This window comes from Pongo pygmaeus, chromosome 8 (assembly GCF_028885625.2).
Source record: "Pongo pygmaeus isolate AG05252 chromosome 8, NHGRI_mPonPyg2-v2.0_pri, whole genome shotgun sequence".
Lineage (NCBI taxonomy): Eukaryota > Metazoa > Chordata > Mammalia > Primates > Hominidae > Pongo > Pongo pygmaeus.
The window spans coordinates 125,128,662-125,155,098 of NC_072381.2; the positions used below are offsets into that span (position 1 = coordinate 125,128,662).

The 26,437-nt window shown below is 42.2% G+C and overlaps 1 protein-coding gene across 2 annotated transcripts in view; it reads left to right on the forward strand.

Moving 5' to 3' along the window:
• INPP5F (inositol polyphosphate-5-phosphatase F) overlaps positions 1-26,437 on the forward strand; it is a 101,203-nt gene that overhangs the window by 2,956 nt on the left and 71,810 nt on the right. Inside the window, exon 2 of one of the 2 annotated variants that reach the window (XM_054435348.2) lies at positions 22,179-22,259. In XM_054435348.2, coding sequence (XP_054291323.1) covers positions 22,179-22,259 — 81 coding nt within the window. Of the gene's footprint in view, positions 1-22,178; positions 22,260-26,437 lie in introns of those variants that run through there. The other variant, XM_063670327.1, reaches the window with a different exon arrangement.

Sequence of the window (26,437 nt, forward strand, 5' to 3'; positions counted from 1 at the left end):
AGTACTTAGGACACAGAAGGTGTTTTTGTTTGAGTTGAGCTGAATTAAAGTTAAGTCTAAGTTCTCTCTCAGTAATATCATTGCCTTAAAAATAAGATGTTGTATTATGTTTGTTGCTCTTTTTAGGCCTGTTTTCTGGGGGAGGGGGAAGGGGCGGGGCAGGCGGTGGACAGAGTCTTGCTCTGTTGCCCAGGCTGGAGTGCAGTGGCGTGATCTCGGCTCACTGCAACCTCTGCCTCCCAGGTTCAAGCGATTCTCCTGTCTCAGACTCCCGAATAGCTGGGACTACAGGTTTGTGCCACCTCACCCAGCTAATTCTTATATTTTTTGATAGAGACAGGGTTTTGCCATGTTGACCAGGCTGGTCTCAAACCCCTGACCTCAGGTGATCTGTCCACCTCGGCCCCCCAAAGTACTGGGATTACAGGCTTGACCGACTGTGCTCGGCCTCTTTTTAGGGCTGTTTTGAATATATTTTAATTGGAGTGGAAAATCTCTGTCCATTTGAATGAGGAAATATGAGGAAAGGTACATCTGCACTTGTGTTATATTTCTATCTGATGTAGCATTATCTCATTATCTTTTTTTCTTTTTTTTTTTTTCTGAGACAGGGTCTTGCTCTGTCACCTAGACTGGAGTGCAGTGGCGTGATCATGGCTTGCTGTAGCCCCTATCTCCCCGGGTCAAGCTATTCCTCCCACCTCAGTCCCCCAGGTAGCTGGGACTACAGGTGTGTGCTACCACGCCTGGCTAATTTTTTTTTTTTTTTTTTTTTGGTAGAGATGGAGTCTCACTGTATGGCTCAGGCTGATCTTGGCCTCCTGGGCTCAAGTGATCCTCCCACCTTGGCCTCCCAAAGTGCTGGAATTACGGACATGAGCCACCACACTGGGCTTTTAAAATATCTTTTTTGGTAGTATTCCTTACTTTCCTCTTTAACATTATTTAAACTTTTTCGTTTTTTTTTCTCCTAGCTAAAAAACCAACTATTTTTTCTTTTCTGGTGTTTCTAATTTTTTTAAGGGTAGTGAGTAGTCTGTATTCATATATAGCACTGTTTTTTGATAGATGCTTATCCCTATTGTAAGATAATGACTACCAGAGAAAAATATTTCGATTCTTTTCTTTCCTTTCCTTTTTTTTCTTTTCTTTTCTTTTTTCTTTTTTGAGACAGAGTTTTGCTCTTGTTGCCTAGGCTGGAGTGCAATGGTGCAATCTCGGCTCACTGCAACCTCCGCCTCCCAGGTTCAAGCGATTCTCCTGCCTCAGCCTCCTGAGTAGCTGGGATTATAGGCACCTGTCACCACGCCTGGCAAGTTTTTATATTTTTACTAGAGACAGGGTTTTGCCATGTTGGCCAGGCTGGTCTCGAACTCCTGACCTCATGTGATCCACCCGCCCTGGCCTCCCGAAGTGCTGGGATTACAGGTGTGAGCCACTGCGCCCGGCCTGGTTATTTTATTTTCTACAGGGAAAATGATAAAGCACTGTGTAAACATTCAGTAATCTTCTGACAGTAGAGTCTAATGTCTCAGGATAAGAATTGTAATTTAAAGATTCAAAAAGAAATATAATACAATCCACTTTGGGGGAATGCTGATATGGTCTTATCTCTTTGGTCTTAAAATTGCTTCCTCTAGTCCTTGTGGCTTTGTCTGATATGACAGTATTACATAATTTATAGTTGTGTGTAAATTATATAATAATTCACATTCTGTTCTGAGACTGAGCGACCAAGAAGAGATCTCAAAGCATCTGTCATACACATAACATTCATAAACATAGAAACTATATATGGAAAGGTGATACTCTAAATGATGAATCCCAGGGAACTTTTTTTTTTTTTTTTTTTTTTTTAAGATGGGAGTCTCGCTCTGTTGCCAGGCTGGAATGCAGTGGCGTGATCTTGGCTCACTGCAACCTCCACCTCCCGGGTTCAAGCAGTTCTCCTGCCTCAGCCTCCCGAGTAGCTGGGACTATAGGCACGCGCCACCACGCCTGGCTAATTTTTTGTATTTTTAGTAGAGATGGGGTTTCACCATGTTGGCCAGGATGCTCTCGATCTCCTGACCTTGTGATCCGCCCGCCTCGGCCTCTGAAAGTGCTGGGATTACAGGCGTGAGCCACTGCGCCCGGCCTGAAGAATTTTTTGAGGGATACTAGGTATTAGTTAGAATTCACAGAAACGTTAAAAAATTTTCCTGTTCTTCTTAGAGTTAATTTTTGATAATGAAATTATTTTTACTATGTCATATGAGGTTAACTTTTTCGAATGAGAAATCATAATTATGGAATTGAAGTCCACCTGGAATTTTTTTTTGAGGAATCATTTTTGTGAAATGATTCTGTTTATTTGGAGTTTTGTGGCATTTGGTATTTACTTAAAAAAAAAAAAGGATTTTGAACTTTATCTTTTTAAAAAATTCTGTTTGTGGCTAGGCATGGTGGCTCACGCCTGTAATCCCAGCACTTTGGAAGGCCGAGGTGGATGGATCACTTGAGGTCAGGAGTTCAAGACCAGCCTGGCCAACATGGTGAAACCCCGTCTCTACTGAAAATACAAAAATTAGCTGGGTGTGGTGGCGGGTGCCTGTAATCCCAACTACTTGGGAGGCTGAGGCACGAGAATCGCTTGAACCTGAGAGGCAGAGGTTGCAGTGAGCTGATATGGCGCCACTGTACTCCAGCCTGGGCAACAGAGTGAGACTGTCTCAGAAAAAAAAAATCATGTTTACTAAAAATTTGCAAATTACCATGACAGAATTTAATAGGGCACTTTAAATTACATATTAAATGGCTTACAAAATCTTTCTGATCATTTTTGTTGTTGAATAACCAGGTTTTTTCTTATTTAGTCTTCAGCCTTTATAATGGGTTACTAGTTTTATATCTTGTACTACTTTTTACTCCATATTTTATATTGCTGACAGGCTAACAGTTGGGTTGAATAGGTCTGTATGTTTATTTTTATGCATGTACATATTTGTATGACTGTACATTTCCATTTAAAGGTAGAAAAGACTTATCTTTACACAGTTTTCACCCCACCCATTTTTGGCTTAAATAAGACAGGTGGTTTTTTTTTTTTTTTTTTTTTTTAGTGTAGACAGTCTCATTCTGTCACCCAGGCTGGAGTGTGGTGGCATGATCTTGGCCCACTGCAACCTCGGCCTTCAGGGTTCAAGCGATTCTCGTGCTGCAGCCTCCTGAGTAGCTGGGACTACAGGCGCCTGGCACCATGCCTCGCTAATTTTTTGTATTTTTAGTAGAGACAGGGTTTCACCGCGTTGCCCACGCTGGTCTCAAACTTCTGAGCTCAGGCATTCTGCCTGCCTCAGCCTCCCGAAGTGCTAGGATTGCAGGCGTGAGCCACCACGCCTGGCAGGAGTACAAAGTCTTTCTAAGGTGACTGACAATTTTTGCAATCAGATTTTACAGATTGAGGGAGGTTTTTGTGTATATTTTGTTGTCTACATCATCACCTGAGATTAAGAGTAGCTAATAATAACAGCTTTTATTTCTTGAGCACTTTTCTTTTCTTTTCTTTTTTCTTTTTTTTTTTGAGATGGAGTTTTTTTCTGTTGCCCAGGCTGGAGTACAATGGCATGATCTCGGCTCACTGCAACCTCTGTCTCCCGGGTTCAAGCAGTTCTCTCTGCCTCAGCTTCCTGAGTAGCTGGGATTACAGGCTACTGCCACCACGCCTGGCTAATTTTTCTATTTTTAGTAGAGACAGGGTTTCGCCATATTGGCCAGGTCGGTCTTGAACTCCTGGCCTCAGATGAGCTGCCCGCCTTGGCCTCCCAAAAGTGCTGGGATTACAGGCGTGAGCCACCGCAACTGGCCTGTAATCCTAGCTGCAACTGAGTACTTTTCTGAGCCGGACACTGTTCCATGACCTTTACATGTATTATTTTATTTCATCTCCACAGTAAACCTTGGGAGGAGGGTTTCATTATTATCCTCATTTTACAGATGAGGAAACTGAGGCACAGAGAAGTAATTTGCCCAGGTTCACAGAGGGAGAGCCAGGCTCTAACCCAGTGTTTGACTCTAAAACCGAATTTTCCTCAGTATTGACAAAAATGCTTTATGAACCTTTCTACCTTCTTGACTACAAAGTGATAGGATTTATATTTTCATGGGTAATAGCTGAAATGTATCTTTAGCTATCGTAAGCATTATAGTGTAGCCCATATAGAGAATTAAATAGCCTCTCAAATGCCAAAGCAAGCACACTGAGGAAGGATCTATGCTGAAAGAAAAGGCTAATAATGTGATAACTGGTTTGTTCGTTAACCCTATGCCTGCACTGACTTTCTTGCAAAATTCATATAGTTACAGGGAATGTTGTTATGTAATGAATTGACTAGTAGTAGTTTTTCCAGGTATGGTCAGTTGATCAGGTTTCTCTTCTTAAGTGTTTGGAACATCTGCAGTTTGGGAAGGGAATAGATACAGGGGAGATCTTTGAGCAGAAACATTGATATGTGTACTCATTGGGAACTATTTCCTCCAGTGATGAGCAACCTGAAGCCTTTCTCAGTGTAGCTTTTCAAGAGTCCTAGGTCCAATTTCATAGACATCCTTTCAGAGCATGCACAGCAGAGGTGAAATGGAGGAGAAGCCTGTAGGGCAAAACTACCTTCAAAGAAGGGAGAACCTTTGTAGAATCACTGGTTCCTTAGACACTTGTGTTTTGGCCAGGCCCTGGCCAGCAGAGGCCAGGACTTGCCAAAGGCATGCTTTAGAGGAGAGGTAGTATCAAGTTTTTTTAGAGTAGATCATGAAGCTGCCAGAAGCTAAGGTGCACTGACAGCTTGGTCTTTGGGGAACCTGGCTGCATTGGTTCAGGTCCCTGCTTGTCCCACTTGCCTGGCCTAAACACCCCCCGGCACGGAGAAAGAGGACGAGACTCATTGCTGGATCCCTAGCACCTGGCCCATAGCAGGTTTTCTGTGAAAGTTGCACTGAATGAATTGAAATAATTCTAGTCCCTGGTCTACCTTCTATAGTTTAAGCAGCAAAGGGGTTGTAGGGACGTTTAAAGGGAGAATATAAGAACAAAAGACTAGAACATACTGCCTCTCTTGCCACCTAAAAAAGTCATGCAAATTTCTCACTGTCATTTTATTCAGTGAAGCAGGAATCTCACTCTTAAGCCTGTGGAATTCATTAAATTTGTTTTCTTTCTGAATAAAAATAAATGGGACCCGTAGACATCTTTGTTTTTTCCAAACCGGCCCTTATGCAGAGAAGGTTGTTGTTGCTAATTTTAGTCCTTGTGATTTATGATGGAATTTGTTCATGTATTTGCAGATAATACTGGACTACTGGAAAATCAAACTAGTTTGATCAAACTAGTTTGGGGTATATCCCAACACATTGCCAACACGTTTCTTTGGTGATGCATTATGAATGCATTATCCAAGGATTTATCTAATCTTTGTTTGAGGTGGTTGTTACTTTCAGGTTCTTAAGGTAATGAATTTGGAAAGTTGTAATTTAAGCTGTACTTCCTTTTTCATTCCCAAACCATGGCTTTTCTTTTTTTTAAATAATAGAGACGGGGTCTCACTGTGTTGGCAGGTTAGTCTTGAACTCCTGGCCTCAAGCAGTCCTCCTGCTCAATCTCCCAAAGTTCTCAGATTACAGGCATGAGCCACTGCACCCAATAGCAGAATTAATCTGCTGTTGATTCAGTACATTCTCAGAATCATAGTCCAACCTTGTTTTGGCATGGTTTTATGGGGAATTAAATGCATTAGATCTTTACAAGCTGTGTTACTATGTCTCTGTGTGTCTTTTTGTAAACGGTTCTTTTCCTGTTCAAATATATTTTAAAACATAACCTTTAAAAATCTACCTTTGCAAACAGAAGTTTGAGAAGTAGCAGCAATGTCACAGAGCCTTTAGTCAATCTAAGTCCTTAGCTGATGTAAGTCATAATCATTATGTGTCAGCTGCCCATAATTGAGCTGAGGAGAACATTTGAATCAGTATGTTTAACAACATAGGGAACTAATAATTGTTAAAGGTTATCAGTAGCTATTGATAATACATTAAGTGATAATGTATAAATAATATTTTTAAAGTGAGGATAAACACTGAACATTCAGCATTACAGTACCTTCACAAGACATACTGGTAGTATCTTAATTAAATCACATGTTTTTAGGATGACTCATTTTCTGGTTGTTGGAGACTCTTAAGGGATCTGCTTTCATTCACAAAACAGCATCCACACATTCTTTGGTAAGTCTGAAATACAGGTTGATTTTAGGTCAGTGTTCCCTGATTTTTTTTTCTTTTAAGGTATTTTATTTTAATTTCAGGTTCCTTCAAGTTTACCCTTGCATTTTTTTAACTTGATAGTGGGATACTTTAAAATACTAAGCCAATTTTCTTTATGAATCTCATTCTTTGGAACAGCTTTTCACTTTGAAGTTAACACTGAATTTCAAATTTCACAATTTCTGCAATGTCAATATGTACAATTTGAAGCAGCTATCTAACTGAAATGTTAGGAAATTTAAAACATGCCATAATGCTCTCAATTTTAGTAATTTGCAGGTATAATATTGATGTTTCACAGTATCATTATACATTGTTTTTATGCCAGATATAAACATTCTCTTATTTCCAGCTTAAAGAATGTCCCTTCCCCCAGGGAGCAACTGTGGTGGGTGGACCCGGGAGTTCAGCAGAGTAACGGTCTCTTTTCTAGGCAGGGACTTCCAGAATTCATCTGTGTAGCTGTGTCATTTACTCCCATTTGCACCTTCCAAATACTTTTCTTGAAGAAGCAGCTCTCATCCCCCAACATCTAACTAAATTAGTATTATATTTATTTCTCCTAACAAATTACATAGCCTAAAATTCTGTGGGCCGGGCTCAGTGGCTCATGCCTGTAATCCCAGCCACTTTGGGAGGCTGAGGTGGGCAGATCACCTGAGGTCAGGAGTTTGAGACCTGCCTGGCCAACATGGTGAAACCCTGTCTCTACTGAAAATACAAAAATTAGTTGGGCATGGTGGCGAGCATCTGTAATCCCAACTTCTCTGTTAATAGCTCTAAAATGAGGAAAGGAAAATACCAATTCTTAGCTCATCTGTGCTTTGATTTAGCTCTCAAAATCCTGTTTTTGAAAGTGATATCAAAAGACAGTTTTGGGGACAGCAAAAGGTGAGGGGTATATCCCAACACATTGCCGTGTTTCTTGGGTGATGCATTATGAATGCATCACCCAAGGATTTATCTAATCTTTGTTTGAGGTGGTTGTTACTTTCAGGTTCTTAAGGTAATGAGTTTGGAAATTTGTAATTTAAGCTGTACTTCCTTTTTCATTCCCAAACCATGACTTTTCCTTTTTTTAAATAATAGAAACGGGGTCTCACTATGTTGGCCAGGTTAGTCTTGAACTCCTGGCCTCAAGCAGTCCTCCTGCCTCAACCTCCCAAAGTTCTCGGATTACAGGCATGGGCCACTGCACCCAGCCCAGACCATGACTTTTAAATGTGTAGGTTTCCCGTACTGGTATTAAGTGGCATAGAGTTAAGTCTATACCTTTCATAGTTGTATTCGTTTCCGTCAGGTCCTCCTAGGCTGAAATGTCCTAATTACATTGTGGGACCTTTCATGAAAGTCCTTTTGTTTAGTTGTCCTCTGTTCCTTTTTGAGTTGCTTTGGGTCTTTTCTTGAGATGTGACAGTTAGGACTTTATGCTTCATATAGAGAATCAACAATTTTGTGTTTGGATATTGTAGAGTTTAAGAACCAATTTCTAATTTCCTTCATGATGATCAAAACTTTGTGGCCGTCTTGCTGTGCTGTAATTAGATCCCTTTTTAAATAAAAATGTCTAGAAATTTTTAAGTTTTTTAGAGACAGGGTCTTTCTCTGTCGCCCAGGCTGGAATGTGGGATAGCTCACTGCAGCCTCGAACTCCTGGGCTCAGGTGATCCTCCCACCTCAGCCTCCTGAGTAGCTAGGATTACACGTGGGCACCACCACACCTGGCTAATTTTTTAAAAAAATTTTTTATAGAGACAGAGTCTTGCTGTGTTGTCCAGGCTGGTCTCAAACCCCTGGGCTCAAGTGATCCTCCTCTCTGGGCCCCCCAAAGTGCTGGGATTACAGACATGAGCCACTGTGCCTGGCCTGGAAATTAACTTTCTTTTCTAGGTAGTATCTCTAATCTTTTAAATATTCTTGTGGTTACTTTTTGAAGTGTATTTCCTTCTGCTAGTTTAGACCAGCTTTTATGCCACCTCCCTATATTACGAGATCTTTATGCAGTTTATATTTATTACATGAGAGTTTAAAGTTGTGTGTGCTACAGGCATCATCTTTCAGTCAGACTGATAAGACCAAGTTACTAATACAGGTCCTTCCCAGTGACCTATAATCATTTAGACCAGTGATTCTCAAGCTGGCTGTACAGTAGAATCACCAGGGGGAGATTTAAAGAATACCTATTCCAGGGCCCCACCCTAACCAATTGAGACCATCTCTGATGCTCAGGGATTAGTATTATAAAGCTCCTAGATGGTGATAATGAGCAGCCAGCACTGATAACCACTGAGTTAGATTTAAGACTGGGAAATCACCAGCTGCTAGAACTTCTAAATTGGATTAGCTCTTTAGCTTGTGGAATGCTGGAGAATAATTACCATTAGAGAGTTCAAGGAAATGTGTATCAAACGTTGCATTTATAAGATAGCACCTGAATCAAATTATTCCTTAACCTGTTTTCCTGGCCTAATTCTGAGAATTAAAGCATAAATGAGCTAACAATTGGAACTTTTAGTTTCTCATTCTAAAACCCTTTTCCTCATCTGTTTGATTTTGTGTTGGTGATTGCCTTTTTAGAGCAGTAATATCCTTTGTCTTTAGCAGGAAATGAAATATGGGTCTGATTATTTGTGCATACCCTGATACCTTTTTTTTTCTTTCTTTTAAGACACAGTGAAAGTGCCTATAGGCTTTAGCAGCTGTGCTTTAAAACCCAGGCTTGTTCTTGGGCTGAGGGAGTGCCTTCATTCTTCCATCTTGGAATGAGTGACTCATGCTCTGTGCAGGCACACAGTACTTAATCACTTGTTTTCTGTGTACCAGGAAGAGGAGGGCATATGAAAATAGAAGCCATGTACTGCCAAATGTATCTGAAATAAGAGTGGAAATGTTGACCTATTGGGTCAAACTGAGCTTATTGAAAATACTTATGACTTTGGGTGTATGTTACATTATTATTTCACTAAAATTTGGCATTATTTCAAAAATGCTATACTTTTGTAATTTGTAAGCAACTCTTTTCCTTATAGATAATGTTGATGATCTTAAATTTTACAATTTATTTGTGAATTTTAAATTTTTCTTTTTTTGGAATTTGTATGCCACATTACAGTATACCTTCTGAAGGAAAGATTAGAAAACAATACATTTGTTGGATTAGATCAGTTACATAGTTATTCTTTGCAGAAGGATAGTATGAGCCCGCTGGCCATTTTCTCTGCCATTCCAGTGCCTTCTGCCCCCAGAGTAGCCATTAATATGGTCAGTAGGATATCTACTACTAAGGGCATTTGCTGCATATGCCTGGACTAATACTGTCTACACATGTCCTCTGTACAGACAGACTCTTTAATGCCAACTTGTTTTATTTCTTTAGTGAAGAGCCACAGATTTTAAATACACACACACACACACACATTTTGAAGTGTCAGCTGTATGCCAGGCGCTATACCAGGCAGCAAAGTCAGAGCAGCTCGACACGACACACACAGTCTCCCTTCTTGTGTCAGTTACAGTACCTGCTTCAGGCCTTCCTCTATTGTCTTGTGTCTCTTTTCTCTATGTTAGTATGAGAAGTTTTGTGTACCTGCTAGAGTTTTCAAGATAATGTAAAAATTTCAAGATAATTTAAATTGCCTAGGCCAGGCATGGTGGCTCATGCCTGTAATCCCAGCATTTTGGGAGGCTGATGTGGGAGGATCACTTGAGTCCAGGAGTTTGAGACCAGCCTGGGCAATATAGATAGACCTTATCTCTACTAAAAGAAAAAAAAAAATGAGCTGGGCATCATGGCATGTACCTGTATTCCCAGCTACTTGGGAAGCTGAGGTGAGAGGATTGATTGAGTCCAGGAGTTGGAGGCTGCAGTGAGTTATGATCAAGCTACTGCACTTCAGTCTGGGTAGCAGAGTGAGACCTTGTCTCAAGGGGAAAAAAAAATTGCCCAGAAGTTTTAGGTGAGTCTTTCATTTTGAGAAACCATATTCTCATCATGTATTATATTTATTGAAAGATAAATGCTTTTATTATTAAAAGCACCTGAAATTAAAAATCCAAGCTCATTCCTGGTTTGTATAAAAGAGGAAAATAAATACATAAATAAAAGTGCCTGCATAGCAAAGACTGATATTTGGGGCTAACTTCAAAAACAATAAAAACTTAAGATGGTATTCTTACTACACGTCAATGAAAATAAGCAATTGGTAGGAAAAATTTATTTTTATTATTTGATGCTTATTTTTTAAATTTTGTTCAATAGCTATTGAATGAGTGCCTGTTATGCTGGACTGCAGGTATGTAGTGGTAAACTATAAATAGCCATAGAATTAAATAAACTGATGGATTCAGACTTAATTGTCTGTCTGTATTTATTTCTTTATTTTTGAGATAGGGTCTTAATTTGCCACCCAGGCTGGAGTGCAGTGCCGTGATCATGGGTCACTGCATCCTTGACCTCCTGGGCTCAGGTGATCCTCCCACTTTAGCCTCCTAGGTGGCTGGAACTACAGGTGCCTGGCTAATTTTTTGTATTTTTTGTAGAGACGGTGTTTTGCCATGTTGCCCAGACTGGTCTTGAACTCCTGGGCTCAAGCAATCTGCCTGTCTCAGCCTCCCAAAGTTTTGGTTTACAGGTGTAAGCTACCACACCCAGCCAGTAGTCTGTCTTTTCATTGGTTAGTTGAAACTGTTTACATTTATTGTAACTATAAATGTATTAGAAGTTATTTCTACCTTTTATTTATGTTTTCCATTTATTATGCTTTTCTTAATTTTTATTGCTCCTGCCATTTTCCCCTATTTTCTATTGGATAACGGAAATTTTGTCAGGTATTGTTGCTTATTAAAATTTACACTTTCTATTTATATTCTTCTGTAGTTTCCCCAGCCTTAGGACCTCGTACTTACTCACATATGGAACTGGAGTTTACCAGTAACCGTGTCTTTCCCAAGCATGTTTTTACCTCCCTTGAGATTCTGCCTTTTCTAGATTCTCCCTCTCTCCTGTGTATGTAGTGGGTGTAGGGGCAGGGCAGGAAGTCAGCAGTCATGCTCGATTTACCATTTGGACCAGAATTTGGTTGTTGGGACTGAATGCTGGATGCCCAGTTTTATGCTGTATCAGAGCTGCAGGTCAATGTTTCCCATTCTGAGAAAATAGAATTCTGGGGCATATCTAGGCATTAAGATATTTCCGTGAAGCATTTCTTACTCTGAGAAGGTTTTCAGGAATTATGGTCCTACCATGAGTTTTAATAATAGAAAAATGTATTGAAGTTGGGTTTTTTCTTTCATACTTTTTTCTTTTTTTTTTTGAGACGGAGTTTCGCTCTTTCGCCCAGGCTGGAGTGCAGTGGTGCCATCTTGGCTCACTGCAACCTCCGCCTTCTGGTTTCAAGTGATTCTCCTGCCTCAGCCTTCCGAGTAGGTGGGATTACAGGCACCTGCCACCATGCCCAGCTAATTTTTGTGTTTTTAGTAGAGACAGGGTTTCACCATGTTGGCCAGGCTGGTCTCAAACTCCTGACCTTATCATCTGCCTGCCTCGGCCTCCCAAAATGCTGGGATTACAGGCGCGAGCCACTGTGCCCGGCCCCATACTTTTTTCTTTTAAGCCATATGAAGACCCTTAAATTATGGAGAGGTTACTGGATGGTAGGAGCCTGGAGTTTTAAATGCATACACATTTCTCAACTTGATGTGAAAGTTACTAACATTTATTATGTGACAGATGCTGGGCACTTTTCACATAATCCTTGTGAAAACCTGAGACTACAGGTGTCCGGCTAAGTTAGATGGAATTCTGTTTACGAAGGAGGAAACTGAAGCTGAGAGGGGTTCAGAGACTGTAGTAGAGCTAGGATTCTTCACCCAGGACACCAAATGCAGACTACATCTATAGCACATAAAAGTAGCTGAATTCTGTCCAGCTTTCCAGTTCTACAGTCAGCCCCAGGTCACCCTTGCACATTCTTTCCTGTCTCCTGGCTCTGGCTTCAGGCCCCTTCATGTTCATCCTCTACAGATTTGTCCGGTGTTCTATCTCAAATCCAAATCTGCCCTGCTGGAGCAAGCGGCTCCTGAATTTACTACCTGTTGTCCCGCTGAGTGGGTTCCTGTTTAGTTCTTCAGCCTCATTCTTCCTGCCCTGTCTTATTCTGCATGGCCAGCAGTACCAAACTATTTAGTCTTCTTTGCCTTCAGTAGACATCTGAGTGTCTGCTATGTGTTAAGCAGCCTGCTAGAGGCCAACAACAGCTTTTTATTTTTATTTATTTATTTTTATTTTTATTTTTTCTTGAGGTGGAGTTTTGCTCTTGTCACCCAGGCTGGAGTGCAGTGGCGTGGTCTTGGCTCATTGCAACCTACGCCTCCTGGGTTCAAGCCGTTCTCCTGCCTCAGCCTCCCAAGTAGCTGGGATTACAGGTGCTAACCAGCATGCCTGGCTAATTTTTGTATTTTTAGTAGAGACAGGGTTTCACCATGTTGGCCAGGTTGGTCTCAAATTCCTGACCTCAGGTGATCCACCCACCTCGACCTCCCAAAGTGCTGGGATTACAGGCATGAGCCACCGTGCCCGGCCATTATTTATTTTTTTTGAGATGGAGTCTCTCTGTTGCCGATTAGTTAGATCTCAGCTCACTGCAACCTCCGCCTCCCAGGTTCAAGTGATTCTCTCACCTGGTGCTCCCAAGTAGCTGGGATTACAGGTGCTTGCCACCATGCCTGGCTAATTTTTGTGTTTTTAGTAGAGATGGGGTTTCATCATGTTAGCCAGGCTGGTCTCGAACTCCTGACCTCAAGTTCTTCAGCCTCATTCTGGTCTCCCAAAGTGCTGGGTTTACAGGCATGAGCCACTGTGCCCGGCCCGACAACAGCTTTTTATTTGTTATTTTACTTATTTATTTATTTATTTATTTTATGAGACAGAGTCTCGCTCTGTTGTCCAGGCTGGAGTGCAGTGGCACGCTCTCAGCTCACCGCAACCTCTGCCTCCCGGGTTCAAGCAATTCTCTGCTTCAGTTTCCCAAGTAGCTGGGATTACAGGCACTCGCCACCATGCCTGGTTAATTTTTTTTGTATTTTTATTAGAGACAGAGTTTTATCATCTTGGCCAGGCTGGTCTTAAACTGACCTCGTGATCTACCTGCCTTGGCCTCCCAAAGTGCTGGCATTACAGGCATGAGCCACTGCACCTGGCCAGACAACAGCTTTTTAAATGATCCAGATGGTGAAGGTCTTGGCCCTGGGCAAGGATAGTAGCAGTAGGGGTCAAGAGAAGTGAAAGATTCATCAGTTATTGAGGAGATACAACCAATAGGACTTGGCAAGAAAAAAAGGCATTTTGGAGTACCTGGGATGATGGTGGTGAGCTGAAAGCCCCATACAAACATGAGAGGATTGCACCAGAGAGAATTTGGTAGAGAAATTTATGGTGTTAGAAAGAGCCCTGGTCTGGCTTGGTGCAGTAGCTCACGCCTGTAATCCCAGCACTTTGGGAGGCTGAGGTGGGTGGATTACCTGAGGTCACAAGTTTGAGACCAGTCTGACCAACATGGTGAAACCTCGTCTCTACTAAAAATACAAAATTAGCCCAGCGTGGTGGCACAGGCCTGTTATCCCAGCTACTTGGGAGGCTAAGGCAAGAGAATTGCTTGAACCTGGGAGGTGGAGGTTGCCGTGAGCCGAGATCGCGCCATTGCACTCCAGCCTGGGCGACAAGAGTGAAACTCCATCTGGCTAAGAAAAAAAAGAAAGAAAGAGCCCTAGTCTGAGAGTGGGAAAGTGTTTTGATGTTAACAAGCTGTGCAGTGTTGGGCAGTTACTTTACCTATGCCAGCCTTAATTAGTCTTTGTCTCAAATAGACCAGATGAGATGACTTGACTTTTGCCACCTTAAGTAGTCAATCCTTCCAACTTGATTCTGTGCAAATGATCTGATTTCAACTTGCCTCCCCTTTCTACATCATGTGTTTACCCATCCATTTGGGAGCCTTCTGTGTACCATGGACTGGGAACAGAAGCTCGAGGAGACAAGGTCTAAGTGAGCTTCCTCTTCCTGATGAGTTCCTGTTCAGTAAAGGAGACAGGCAAGTCAGTAATGACATGCACTAAACCAAAGTAAGATGCCATGATGGGAATATGCACAGGGTTTAGGGGATCCACACGAGAGAGTCTGGTCAGCTCTGCTGGGTGTGGGTGGAGTGGGGAATGTGTCCGGGAAGAGGACTGACCCTTGTTCTAAGTCTGGAATGAAGGGCAGGCAGAAGTGGGTGGGGAGTCGCATTCCAGGCCCAGGCTGCACATAGTTCAGGATGACTGAAGGCCAGGTAGCTGGGGATGGGGGGCAGGAGGGGGATGGACAGGACTAGCATATGCAGGGTCTCACAAGCCTTTCCAAGGAATTTGGACTTTATTCCCAAGGCTGTGGGAGTTGGACAGGTAGTTAGCAATATTCATATTTATCCCTTTTTAATGCCTAATGTGTTTCTTTTACAATATTAATGTTATACCAACTAGACTTTAGGGAAGAAAGTATTATTTGAAATAAAACCGGTTATTACGTCCTGATAAGCAGAGCAGTTCACCAGGAAAATATAATAATCCTGAGAGATATAAAAATAAGGAAGAAAATAAAGCATGAGATTTTAAAAAGTAAGACCTGTCTTAAAAACTAATAGGTGAAGCAGTCAGAAAAGTTAGCAAGTACATAGAGGAGCTGAGCAGAATAATTCACAAGGTTGTACCAGAAACAAAAGTTTCATTAAATATTTCTCCTTACACTGTGGTTTTTGTTTTCTCTTCTATTCTGTTTTAGTGCTATTAATGCTGATCTCTTTATAAGAAATTGATTTGATGACCCACTGATGGATTGACTCCCCCCCTTTTTCTTGACAACATTGAGTTAAAAAATATACATACATTTCAAGCACACATAGAACACTTGCAAATTGACTTTCCAAATTCCTTTCCCACACCTAGCCTCCAGTGCCCCGTTACTCCTCCGTCCTTCCCCTTGCTAAAACAAAGACGACTTTGACTCCTGTTTTTACTGAGTCAAGGGCATAGGATACACTCATCTGCTTCTCTTCTCCATTTCTATGTTTAGTCTTTCATCTTTTTTTCCAGACTTAGAAGAAAAAAATAGTATCTTCTTTCCTTTCCAAGGTTAGCTTTTATACCTGTAGCATTTTTTTTTTGTCATCTGTCTTCTTTTCCTTCTTCATCATATCTCTTTCTTGTTTTCGTTTTTTGGTTTTTTTTGAGATGGAGTCTCGCTCTGTCCCCCAGGCTGGAGTGCAATGGCACCATCAGAGCTCACTGCAGCCTCAAATTCCTGGGCTCAAGTGATCCTCCTGCCTCAGCGTCCTGAGTAGCTGGGACTACAGGTGCGTGCCGCCACACCTGGTTAATATTTTATAGAGGCAGGGGATCTTGCTGTGTTGCCCAAGCTGGTCTCAAACCCCTGACCTCAAGTAATCCTCCTGCTTCAGCCTCGTAAAATGCTGGGATTACAGGCATGAGCCACTGAGCCTAGTCCCTCCTCTTGTTCTTAAATCCAGTTATTTCTTCTTGATCATCTCATCATGAACTCAGTCTTATGGGTTTAACTGGTTTTCATTCTCGACTACTAATGACTATTGTTTTTAGTCATTAGACCACAACACAGACATTTTTATAGTTTTTTTCTATTTTTTTTAAGTTGAAATCTTATTTTCTTGACCGGATGATGCATTTACATGGTTCACAATGCCAAAGATGGAAAAGGGTATTGAATGAGGAGGTTCTCATTGGCCCTTCCTTTCAGCTGCTGTATACCCTATCCTTTCTGCCATTCTCCCTCTTGCTGTTTCCCACTCAGGAGAGAATAGGTGTCTCAGTGAGTGTCATCTTTGATTTGCCCTCTCCCCATCCTGCACATAGCTTCTTTTGAGGACTTCCATGTTCATCTCCTCCTGTGGATTCTTCACCCACTACCAGCTCACTCCCTAAGCTCTTCTCTTTTCTTTTTCTTTTGTTTTGTTTTTTTTTTAATCTTTTTTTGTTGTTATTTTTTTCTTTTCTTTTTTTTTTCTCGAGCTCTTTTTTCCATGACCTTTCGTGTCATTTCAAGCCAAGACTTTTGCAGTAACCCAAGTGGGTTTCTTACTCCCAATCTCCACCTCTTTTCAAATACTATTTCATGAAAGTTTTGTTTCTGGTACTTATATACATCTATGTGTTCACTAGGTCTTGATGTAGAACTGTCTCTTACAATGGACCTTCTGAACGACTGAAAACACGATTTAACTTTTGGGTAAGGTTTCCTTAGTTACATACATCAACCTTGTGATGTAATCCCTGGCCGTAATCTTATCTTACTTATGTTATTATTATTATCTGCTTGCCATGGTCTCCAGGAAGCTCAGACTCATTCCTTTTTTTTTTTTTTTTTGAAATGAAACCTCACTCTGTCACCCAGGCTGGAGTGCAGTGTCATGATCTCGGCTCACTGCAACCTCCACTTCCTGGGTTCAAGTGATTCTCCTGCCTTAGCCTCCTGAGTAGCTGGGATTACAGGCATGTGCCACCATGCTTGGCTAATTTTTGTATTTTTAGTAGAGATGGGGTTTCACCATGTTGGTCAGCCTGGTCTTGAACTCCTGACCTGTGATCTGCCTGCCTTGGCCTCCCAAAGTGCTGGGATTACATGTGTGAGCCACCGTGCCCGGCCAGGCTCATTACTGTTTATTTAAGTTTTTCCACAGTTGGCCTTAGTTTACTTTTCTAGCATTATCAATTCATATCTCCAGTGTACCTACTGGTCTTCTGTTATTTACACTGTTTGCTTCATTATTTTTGTATCATCTTAACGTGATACAGTGTCTGGTTCCTGGCAAGTACTTGATATGTGTTTCTCCAATGATGGGACACATAGCAGAACAAATCTTGTACTTTTTTTTCTGCTGTATTATTTTTCTTGCTGTTGTCCTTATGCCTGATGTGCCACTTCGGGACACATAGCAGAACAAATCTTGTACTTTTTTTTCTGCTGTATTATTTTTCTTGCTGCTGTCCTTATGCCTGATGCGCCACTTCTTCTACATGACCCTCCGTGACTGCTTTAACTCTGTTTTTTCCTTCCTTTTCTGTATTCCTAAAGCTTATTTGGTACCCAAGGGATAGAGTCCTACAACTGTGGTCTGTTCATCTAAGGTCAAGGGTTCTGGGTAGCTGGAGCTCTTTCCTTAGCAGGGGCATCTGTGTTGGCAGATGTTGAGACATGGTCTGCCTGATAAAGGGATTCTGGCCCACTATTTGGAAAGAAATCATGGTATCTTTATTCCACTGGCATTAGGGTTAAATAGTTAACAACTAACAGAGATGAAATCAGTAAATACGGTAACTAAGGAACAAGTTTGTAAGCCAAAAGATATAAAAATTAAAAACTGAAAATATTTGCAAACATGTCAAAGAGTTGAAGTCCTTAATGTGAAAGGAGCTTGTAAGTCAATGAAAGATATAAACAAAAATTAGGAGGCATGAAAAAGAAAATCATAGAAGATGACATGACATATAAGCAGCCAAAAATTTTTTTTTTTTTTTTGAGACAGAGTCTTGCTCTGTCGCCCAGGCTGCAGTTGAGTGCAGTGATGTAATCTTGGCTCACAGCAACCTCTACTTCCCGGATTCAAGCAATTCTTGTGCCTCAGCCTCCCAAGTAGCTGGGATTACAGGTGTGTGCCAACACGTTCAGCTAATTTTTGTATTTTTAGTAGAGACGGGGTTTCTCCATGTTGGCCAGGCTGGTCTCGAACTGCTGACCTCAAGTGATCCTCCCGCCTCGGCCTTCCAAAGTGCTGGGATTATAGGCATGAGCCACCATGCCCGGCCATAAGCAGCCGATTTTATAATTAAGTGTTTAATCTTATCAGCAATAGAAAGGAAATAAACATCATGTTAGGCAATAGATGCCAGACGCCATCAAATTAGCAAAATTAGATAAATTCTAAATTTTTAACTCAAAATTATTAATTTTTTTTTTTTTTTTGAGACAGAATCTTGCTCTGACCCCCAGGCTGGAGTGCAGTGGTATGATCTCAGTTCACTGCAGCCTCCACTCCTGGTTCAAGCAATTCTCATGCCTCAGCCTCCCAAGAAGCTGGGATTACAGGCACGCACCACCACGCCCAGCTAATTTTTTGTGTATTTTTAGTAGAGATGAGGTTTTACCATGTTGGCCAGGCTGAACTCCTGGCCTCAAGCAATCCACTCACCTTGACCTCCCAAAGTGTTGGGGTTACAGGCGTGAGCCACTGTGCCTGGCCTTGCTTTAAAAAAAAAAATTTATTTTAATTCAAAAAAGAAATTCATATGCTTCTGGCAGAAATCTAACTTGGTATGTAACCTTTGTAGCAAACAATTTGGTCTTATTTGAGAAGTTTACATTTTTAAGGTTTTAACCTATTAATTTAATTCCCAGGAATCTATCCAAAAGCTATTAGAGAGGCAAATATTCGCATAATATTCATCATTTATCACAGTGTTTTTTATGATGGGGGAAAAACTTCAAATCACTTAAATGCTTTCTTTGAGGAAGTACTTCCTTAAGTGGAAAATTATGTCACCATGAAGTTATAATCTTGAAGAATATTTTAAAGAAGAAAATACTCATGAAATGTTAGAAAAATTATGTTAGAAATGTTAGAAAAAATTACTTAAAATACTATAATGTCATGGGATCCTTGGGGTGTTGCTTTTCCACCTGGACACTTCTGTGGCCAGTGGCACTTTTGCCTGAGTTTTCCTCGGGTCCACTGGGCTTTTTCCACCCTCCTGGCTTGGCAAGCTGCGCTCAGCTTGCACTACCAGCCCGGATCCCATGCCCGCCAGTGGCAAGCCAGGTGCGGAGCGGTGAGTGGTGTGTGAGTGAGCGTGGGGTCCAGCCACTGTGCACAGCCAGGTGTGCCAGCCGTGGCAGGGCAGGCAGCTCCAGGCACCGGTACAGGCACTGGCTTTGTGCAAGGCTGTGGCTGGACCAGGCATACCACAAGCAGCTTCCACTGCAGGCACTAGGGAATGCAGTGATGCCCGGAAGCTTGGAGATGCCAGGAACTGCAGAGCCCCACTGTCACAGCCCTGGCTCAGAGAGCCCCTACGTCTGGTGTTCCCGAAGGGCCGCAGCCCTTTCCTCCTTGTTGCCCATAACCTGGTGAGCAGGGGGCGTGTTTTGGTCCTATTTGTGTTACAGCTTTTTCAGTCCCACCATTCAGGGGTCCCGTGTCCAGGAAGAATGAGGTACGCAAGGTATGTGGACAACTGGAGGGTGAGCAAGGCAGAGAGCAGCTTCATTGAGCCCCAGAAGAGCTCTCAGGAGACCTGAAGTGGGTAGCTCCTTTTTGCCGGCAGGTCATCCAATGAGGAGACCCGAAGGGGGCAGCTCCCTCCCGCAGCTGGTGGTCCGGAAGTCTGTGAGTCTGGCTGAGTCCGGGATTTTTATGGGCTCAGAATGGAGGAAGTGTGTGCTGATTGGTCCATGGGAGGCCACGGACGGCCTGGAGAAAGCACCCTGAGTTCTTACTCCAGCTCACGGACTCCACCCGGAACCCGCAGCTCAGACTCCAGGCTTCAGGTCGTCCCTGGCTTGAAGGTGGGGTTTTTACCTGTGACCTGCCCCTTTCTGGACAGGAACCTGTGTCTGTCTCCCTCCACTGCCCAGGCTGTTTGGGCCGAGGGGTGCCTGCAGGCCCACTTGGAGCTGCCCTCACCCCTGCTGGCCTCTCTCCCACGCTTATCGGCGCCCAAAGTCCAGAGGGGGCTGAGGCGGCAGGGAGCTGGTGTGACAGCACTGTCCAAACCTGTGCACACCCGACCCGGTCGTGACGGTGCCCAGGCTCGGCCACAACTTGCTCTGCACCAGAGCAGGTGCTGGGAGCAGGTAGAGAAGCCAGGGAGTGGGAGCAGGCACTTCTGAGCCTGCGGGGGAAGAGGGGTCTTCCCGCGTACCTGAGAGTACAGGAATGCCCAGGTCTGGAGCCTCTGCTGGCTGCAGCTGTGCCAGGAGCATGGGGCTCCCGCCCTGCCAACTTGGTAGGGGGCAGCGCTCCGGCTTGTTTTCTGCCCTGCTGGCTCCGCGGAGGGCACAGCCCTGGCCGCGCCTCCCCGGATGCATCCAGACAGGCTGCGGCTGCCATCAATAATGCTTATTTAATAGCGCTGCAGTTTGGTATGTATACAAACAAATGCCCTGAAATGTAGCTGAAGAAGTTGTCTCTGGGTGGTGGGATAGGTGATGATTTTTTTTCTTTGATTTTATAGTACATGTTATTTAAAAGTCACTGTCTTACTGCTGAGTTCCACGTATAATTTCTGAAGGAGACACTGTAACAGAAAGGTTTAGAGCAGGGGCTAAGCGTCAGGCTGACCTGGTTTTTGGTAGCAGCCTTGATCCGATCCATTGTATGACCTGACCATGTTTTACTTTTCTCAGCATTTGTTTCCTCATCTGTAAAGTGAGACTCCTTAAACTTAACTCAGAGTTGTCAAGATTAGAAATGATAATGTATTATAATAGCCTTTAAAAAATAAATTTCTTATTTTGCTTTAATTCTTGCAATAAAAACAGTATCACACTGTTGCCTGGGCTGGAGTGCAGTGGTGCGATCTTGGCTCGCTGCAACCTCCACCTCCTGGGTTCAAATGATTCTCCTGCCTCGGCCTCCTGAGTAGCTGGGACTACAGGCGTGTGCCACCATGCCTGGCTAATTTTTGTAGAGATGAGGTTTCACCATGTGGGCCAGCTGGTCTCAAACTCCTGACCTCAAGCGATCTACCCTCCTCAGCCTCCCAAAGTGCTGGGATTACAGGCATGAGCCACCACGTCCAGCCAAAAACAAGTCAACTTTTTTTGCCTTCCATTGAATGTATCATAACAAAGACATTCAAGATGCAATAGTCAAAACTCAAATGAATTTGGAGGCTAAATTATTAAGTGTATAATTACTCTGTGAGTTACAGATTGAGTGTTTAAGTTTCACTAAAATAAATTGTAAATGATAATAATGAAAATGTAATTTTAATTTTCTGCCAAGACAAATATTGTTTTCATTCTTGCTAATCTTCACCTGTTGAACTACCACAAATGTTACATTTATTACCATGTATATAACCTTTTGCAATCTGGGTCACACAAGAGAATAAACCCTGTTCTTAGGCATCTGTTGCATGTAATGAATTTGCTTCTCTCTTGTGTGTCTAGAATGGAACCAGCTTGTGTCATTTAATTTCTCATATGGAAGAAGTGAGAAAACTGTCACCCAAAACAAATCACTGTTCTGTAGTTTAGATGAGGAACCCTGATTGAGATGCCTGGCACGTAGAAGGCACTCAAACGGAAACAGTTCCTATTGTATTTGTCCTGGATGTCAGATAAAAGAGCAGTTGCTTTCCGGATTTCTTTGTTTGGTATAAGCATCTTCGGGAACATGTATTTTCCAGAGTGTGATCCAGTAAGTGGACAGCTCTGTGGCAATTTCTTAGGCCCTGTCTTTGGATCCTGGACTGGCTCTGTGCTGTAGGACCACACGCAGCTCCTCCGTTTGCCCTCTTGTAGTGTAATGGCCCCGTTCCTCCACTGTAGGGCGCCAAGGTACTGCTTCCTATCTAGGAAGAGTTTCTGAATGTTACTGCTCTCCCCTTAACTGTCCGAAGCCTTATTGTATCCCAAGTCTTATTCAGCCCTCACATTTAATACTTTGTCACAAATTGCTTTATGGTAATGTATTCCATTTGGATATTCATACTGCTTTTTTGGGACATTGATTTTTTTTCAATACACTGCTGAAGATACTGTTTTAATATATTTTCTGGTGAATGTTTTCTCATCTCTGCTTCCTATTTTATTTTAGCTACTGATCTACTTCTTGCCTGGAATCCCATTTGTTTGGGGTTGGTAGAAGGTGTTATTGGGAAAATTCAACTTCATTCAGGTATGTTTCTATAAACTCCTTAAACTTGTCAAATTTATTGTAGCATTTTTTGGTGTTTTCCTCTTTGAGGATACATGAGATTCTCTTATAGCTTTGATTCCTTTGTCTTAATTTTGGGTCTGCTCTAAGTGGGTGTATTTCCATATAAGTTTAATGAAATAAAACTTTAGAGAAAAGGTGACATAATATTACTCTTCTTCCTGTTACAAAACTTACTGAATGCCTGCTGTGTGTCAGGAATCGTGCTTGTTGGTAGAACACAATAATGAGCAAAGACCTGTTTCTACCCTTATGGAGCTTACAGTTTAGGAGGAAAGACAGGTATCAAAGAGTAATCATGGAAATAAACGTATGATTATTTGATAATTGTGGAAGGTGTCATGAGGGAAAGATATAGCAAATGCATCGATTTCAAAGGAGAGTAGTAGGAATAAAGTGGAGAGGCAGGCAGGTGGCAGACCATGACTGGTTGGCTTTATGTCAGCTGTCTGTTCCTAATGCAGTCAGCTCTGCCAGAGACGAGTATGGGTCTCTTAGCACACAATGTGGTCCTGTCAGGGATCCCTATCCAGGACAGGCAGATTGATGGGAAGTCCAGGTCACTTACCAGGTCCTCACTTGGAATGACAGGCACCTGTGTCCTCAGTTTAAAGGGAATTTTGTTAGTGGGAAAGTATAACAGGTATTATACAGGCGGGTCCCAAAAAGCTAACTGAAAGGGGCCAAATGAAATTTTATTTTTTCTTTTTTGGTGCCTTACCCTTCAGGGAGCTTTTTAAAATTAGAGATGGGTTCTTGCTACGTTGCCCAGACTGGTCTGAAACTCCTGGCCTCCAGCAATCCCCCTGCCTTGGGCTCCCAAAGTCCTAGGATTACGGGCATGAGCCACCATGCCTGGCCTAAATGAAATGTTTTAAGCACTACATTTAAATAAATATTTTTCCTTTGGTATCAATTTTGATGAGTTAGGAATTATAGGAGGCTTTGCCATTATTTCTGTATAATTGCGAGTATATATCTTTATAGTATGTCCTTTTTATTTAAAAATAACATTAAGCATTTGGGAGCTAGATTGATTTTTGTGTATTAGAAATAAGCACGTATATCTGGAACAATCTAATTTTCCTTTGCTAGATTCTTTGGTTGTTTTTAAAAGTGTGTTTTTATCATGAAATATTTTACAAATTCAAAAAGCTGTTTATCGCAGATGTGCGGTAAGATTGTTTTAAAATACACGCATGTATCTACCACCTAGGTTAAGAAATGAAATATGGGCCAGGCGCATTGACTCATGCCTGTAATTCCAGAACTTTGGGAGGCTGAGGCAGGCAGATCATCTGAGGTTGGGAGTTCGAGACTGGCCTGACCAACATGGAGAAACCCTGTCTCTACTAAAAGTACCAAAATTATATGGGCATGGTGGCGCATGTCTGTAGTCCCAGCTACTCGGGAGGCTGAGGCAGGAGAATTGCTTCAACCTGGGAGATGGTGGTTGCAGTGAGCTGAGATTGCACCATTGCACTCCAGCCTGGGCAACAGGAGCGAAACTCCATCTCAAAAAAAAAAAAAAAGAAATGAAATATGACCAATGTGTTCGGAGCCATCTCTGTGCCTTTTCCCAAATGTTTCCAATTTCCTTCCCCTTAAAGGAACCTGCTATTTTGAATTTTGTATTCTGTTGGTTTTCATTTTTGCTTTTGTTATATATGTATTCCTAAAGACTTTGCTAAGGGTGGTATTTTGGGGATTTTATATAAATGATAGAGTTGTTTTTGTTGTTTCACTTATTTTTATTTATATTTTTGAGATTTATCCATGAAACTGTAGTTCCTTATTTTCACTGTTTATGAATATATCGTGATTTGTCCTTTTTCCTCTCACTGGGTAATTGAGTTTTTTTTTTTTTTTTTTTTTTTTTTTGCTGTTAGAACTAATACTGCTATGAGCATTGTTGTATATTCTGTATTTGGTAGGTTTTTTAAAAAAATTCTTTCAACACAGAGGAGAAAAGCACTTAGTCATTGTGTAACCATGTAACCAAGTATTTTAATAACACTCTCCTACCTGTCCACATTTACATACATATATTTTTAATTCATTTACATGCTGACAGGATAATTTCACAGCTGGGTGTTCTGAGCTAAAATTCGTTTTCTGTTATTTAAATGACAAGTATGAAACTTTTGAGTTATTTTTCTCATTTTCAGTCACATCTTAGCACAGTGAATAAATCCCTGCAATCAGGAGACCTGAAGACAAGCTGTATTTATTTAGCTTTGAGATATAGGAGAAGCTGCCTAACATCTGTTTCATGTATCTCTTGTTATGTAACAAGCCAGTCCCAAAAGTTAATGGCTTAAAACAACAACAGTGTGTAATTTCTCACGATTCTATGGGTTGACAGAGCAGCTCTGCTCTTCTCTGTTGTGTTGGCTGGGGTCATTCACGTAGCAACATTCACTGGGAGTTTGCCTGGGTGGCCTTAGTTCTCCTTCACCTGGACCCTCTCTCCATGTCTCTCATCTCACAATGCCTGTCCTTGAGTCCTCCTCTCTCTCATGGGTAACCTGGACGTCCTTTCAGGGTAGTGGCTGGGTGCTGAGAAGACAGCTACCAGTGTTCAAGGGCCTGTATGTCTTAAGTTGTTACACAAGGTAAAAGAAACTGGTCTCTTCATTTCCATAGGGTACTGTGAGTCCCAAATGAGATTATTGTACCTGCAAGTGCTTAGTAAATTGTAAATCACTATTTGATCAAGGCTCTTTGGTTGCAAATACAAACCTATCAGCTTATGCAAAAACACACTTTTTAATGAAGAACCCAAGGGACCAAAAACAAGAAAGAAATGGATGTTGTACAGGACCCAGGATTACTTTATTGGGGCAGCTGGTCTCTGACAAACTGCCTCTCCCTCTATGTCTCTTTTATTCTCTCTTTTTGGCTTTCTCTGTGTGTATGTAGGACAAAATTTCTGCCTTTAAAATGACACCCTTAGCCTCAAACCAACTGACATCCGATATTCCCTGTAATGACTGGAAACTGACCAGCAATCAAAAAAGATTGAGTAGTGAGTCCATGTTAGACTTCTAGGTAAGAGACTTTTTTGCCCATCTTGGGCCAGGGGACTCCTGGCCAGGGTCATGTAGGTCAGACGTGCTCCAGAGTCCCAATCCCCTAGGTGGGAGTCAGAGCAGGAGGGTTTGGACTTGGCAGACAGCCCAGAAGCTGTCTCCTACAAATAATGTACAAATGTAAGTTAGTTAATGGTTGATGAGTTTACGATACAGTCAAAGTATGGTCATTTAGGAGGCGGTGAAGGTATGGTCATCTGTGGTCAGCCCCCTTTATATGTACTGCTCCTCCTTGCCGTTCTTTGGTCCCAAAATAGGTGGTTGATAGGCAGTGAGAATACCTGTGATGTAGGATATTTTGAAAGAGGGGAGAGGTGGAGAGTAGAGTACTGGAGAAAGAAAGTATAAAAAAGGAAAAAAGGGCAGGGAAATTCTCTTAATTTTTCATTCTCCTAATCCTTGGACCTTTTTTTTCCTTCTTCTTGTCACGTCACTTGAATGGTTTGGCTCTTAAGAAAGAGAGTGGGGAGGAAGCAAAGGAAACACTTTTCTGGGCCCCTGCTGCTTTTCCCTCCCTCCCAACCCTCTCCATGTCACTCTGCCCCCAGCCCCTTGCCTGTGAGCACCCATCTTACTTACTCTCCTCATCTGTCCTCAGGGATACCTCCTCCTCTCCTCTCCCTGCCCCCGATTAAAGCTCTTGCCCTGGGTCAGATTGGCTAGAAGGGAGGTATGTGCCTGCTGTGTGTGAGAAAGAATTGAGAAAACTACTTCAGGGGCATTTTCCCCAGAAACATCTTATCTTTGGAGGATAGGGGATGAGGGGAATAAAATGTCTATACTGAAACTCTCTCTTGTTTCCCTCCTACTTATTCTCCACATATTAATGCACAAATTTTTCTTCTCGCCTAGGGAGATGAGAACATAAATTTATTTGAACAGATGTCATTGAGAGTCTTGAAGTGGCGTGGGTGAGCCATGCCGCTGTTCCTGACTGTCACTGAACTCTGAGCTCTGTGGAATGAGCAAGTGCTCGTGACTTAGGAACTGTATTAGTTTGCTGTCATAGCAAAGTGCCACCAGCTGGGTGGCTTAAACAATGGAATC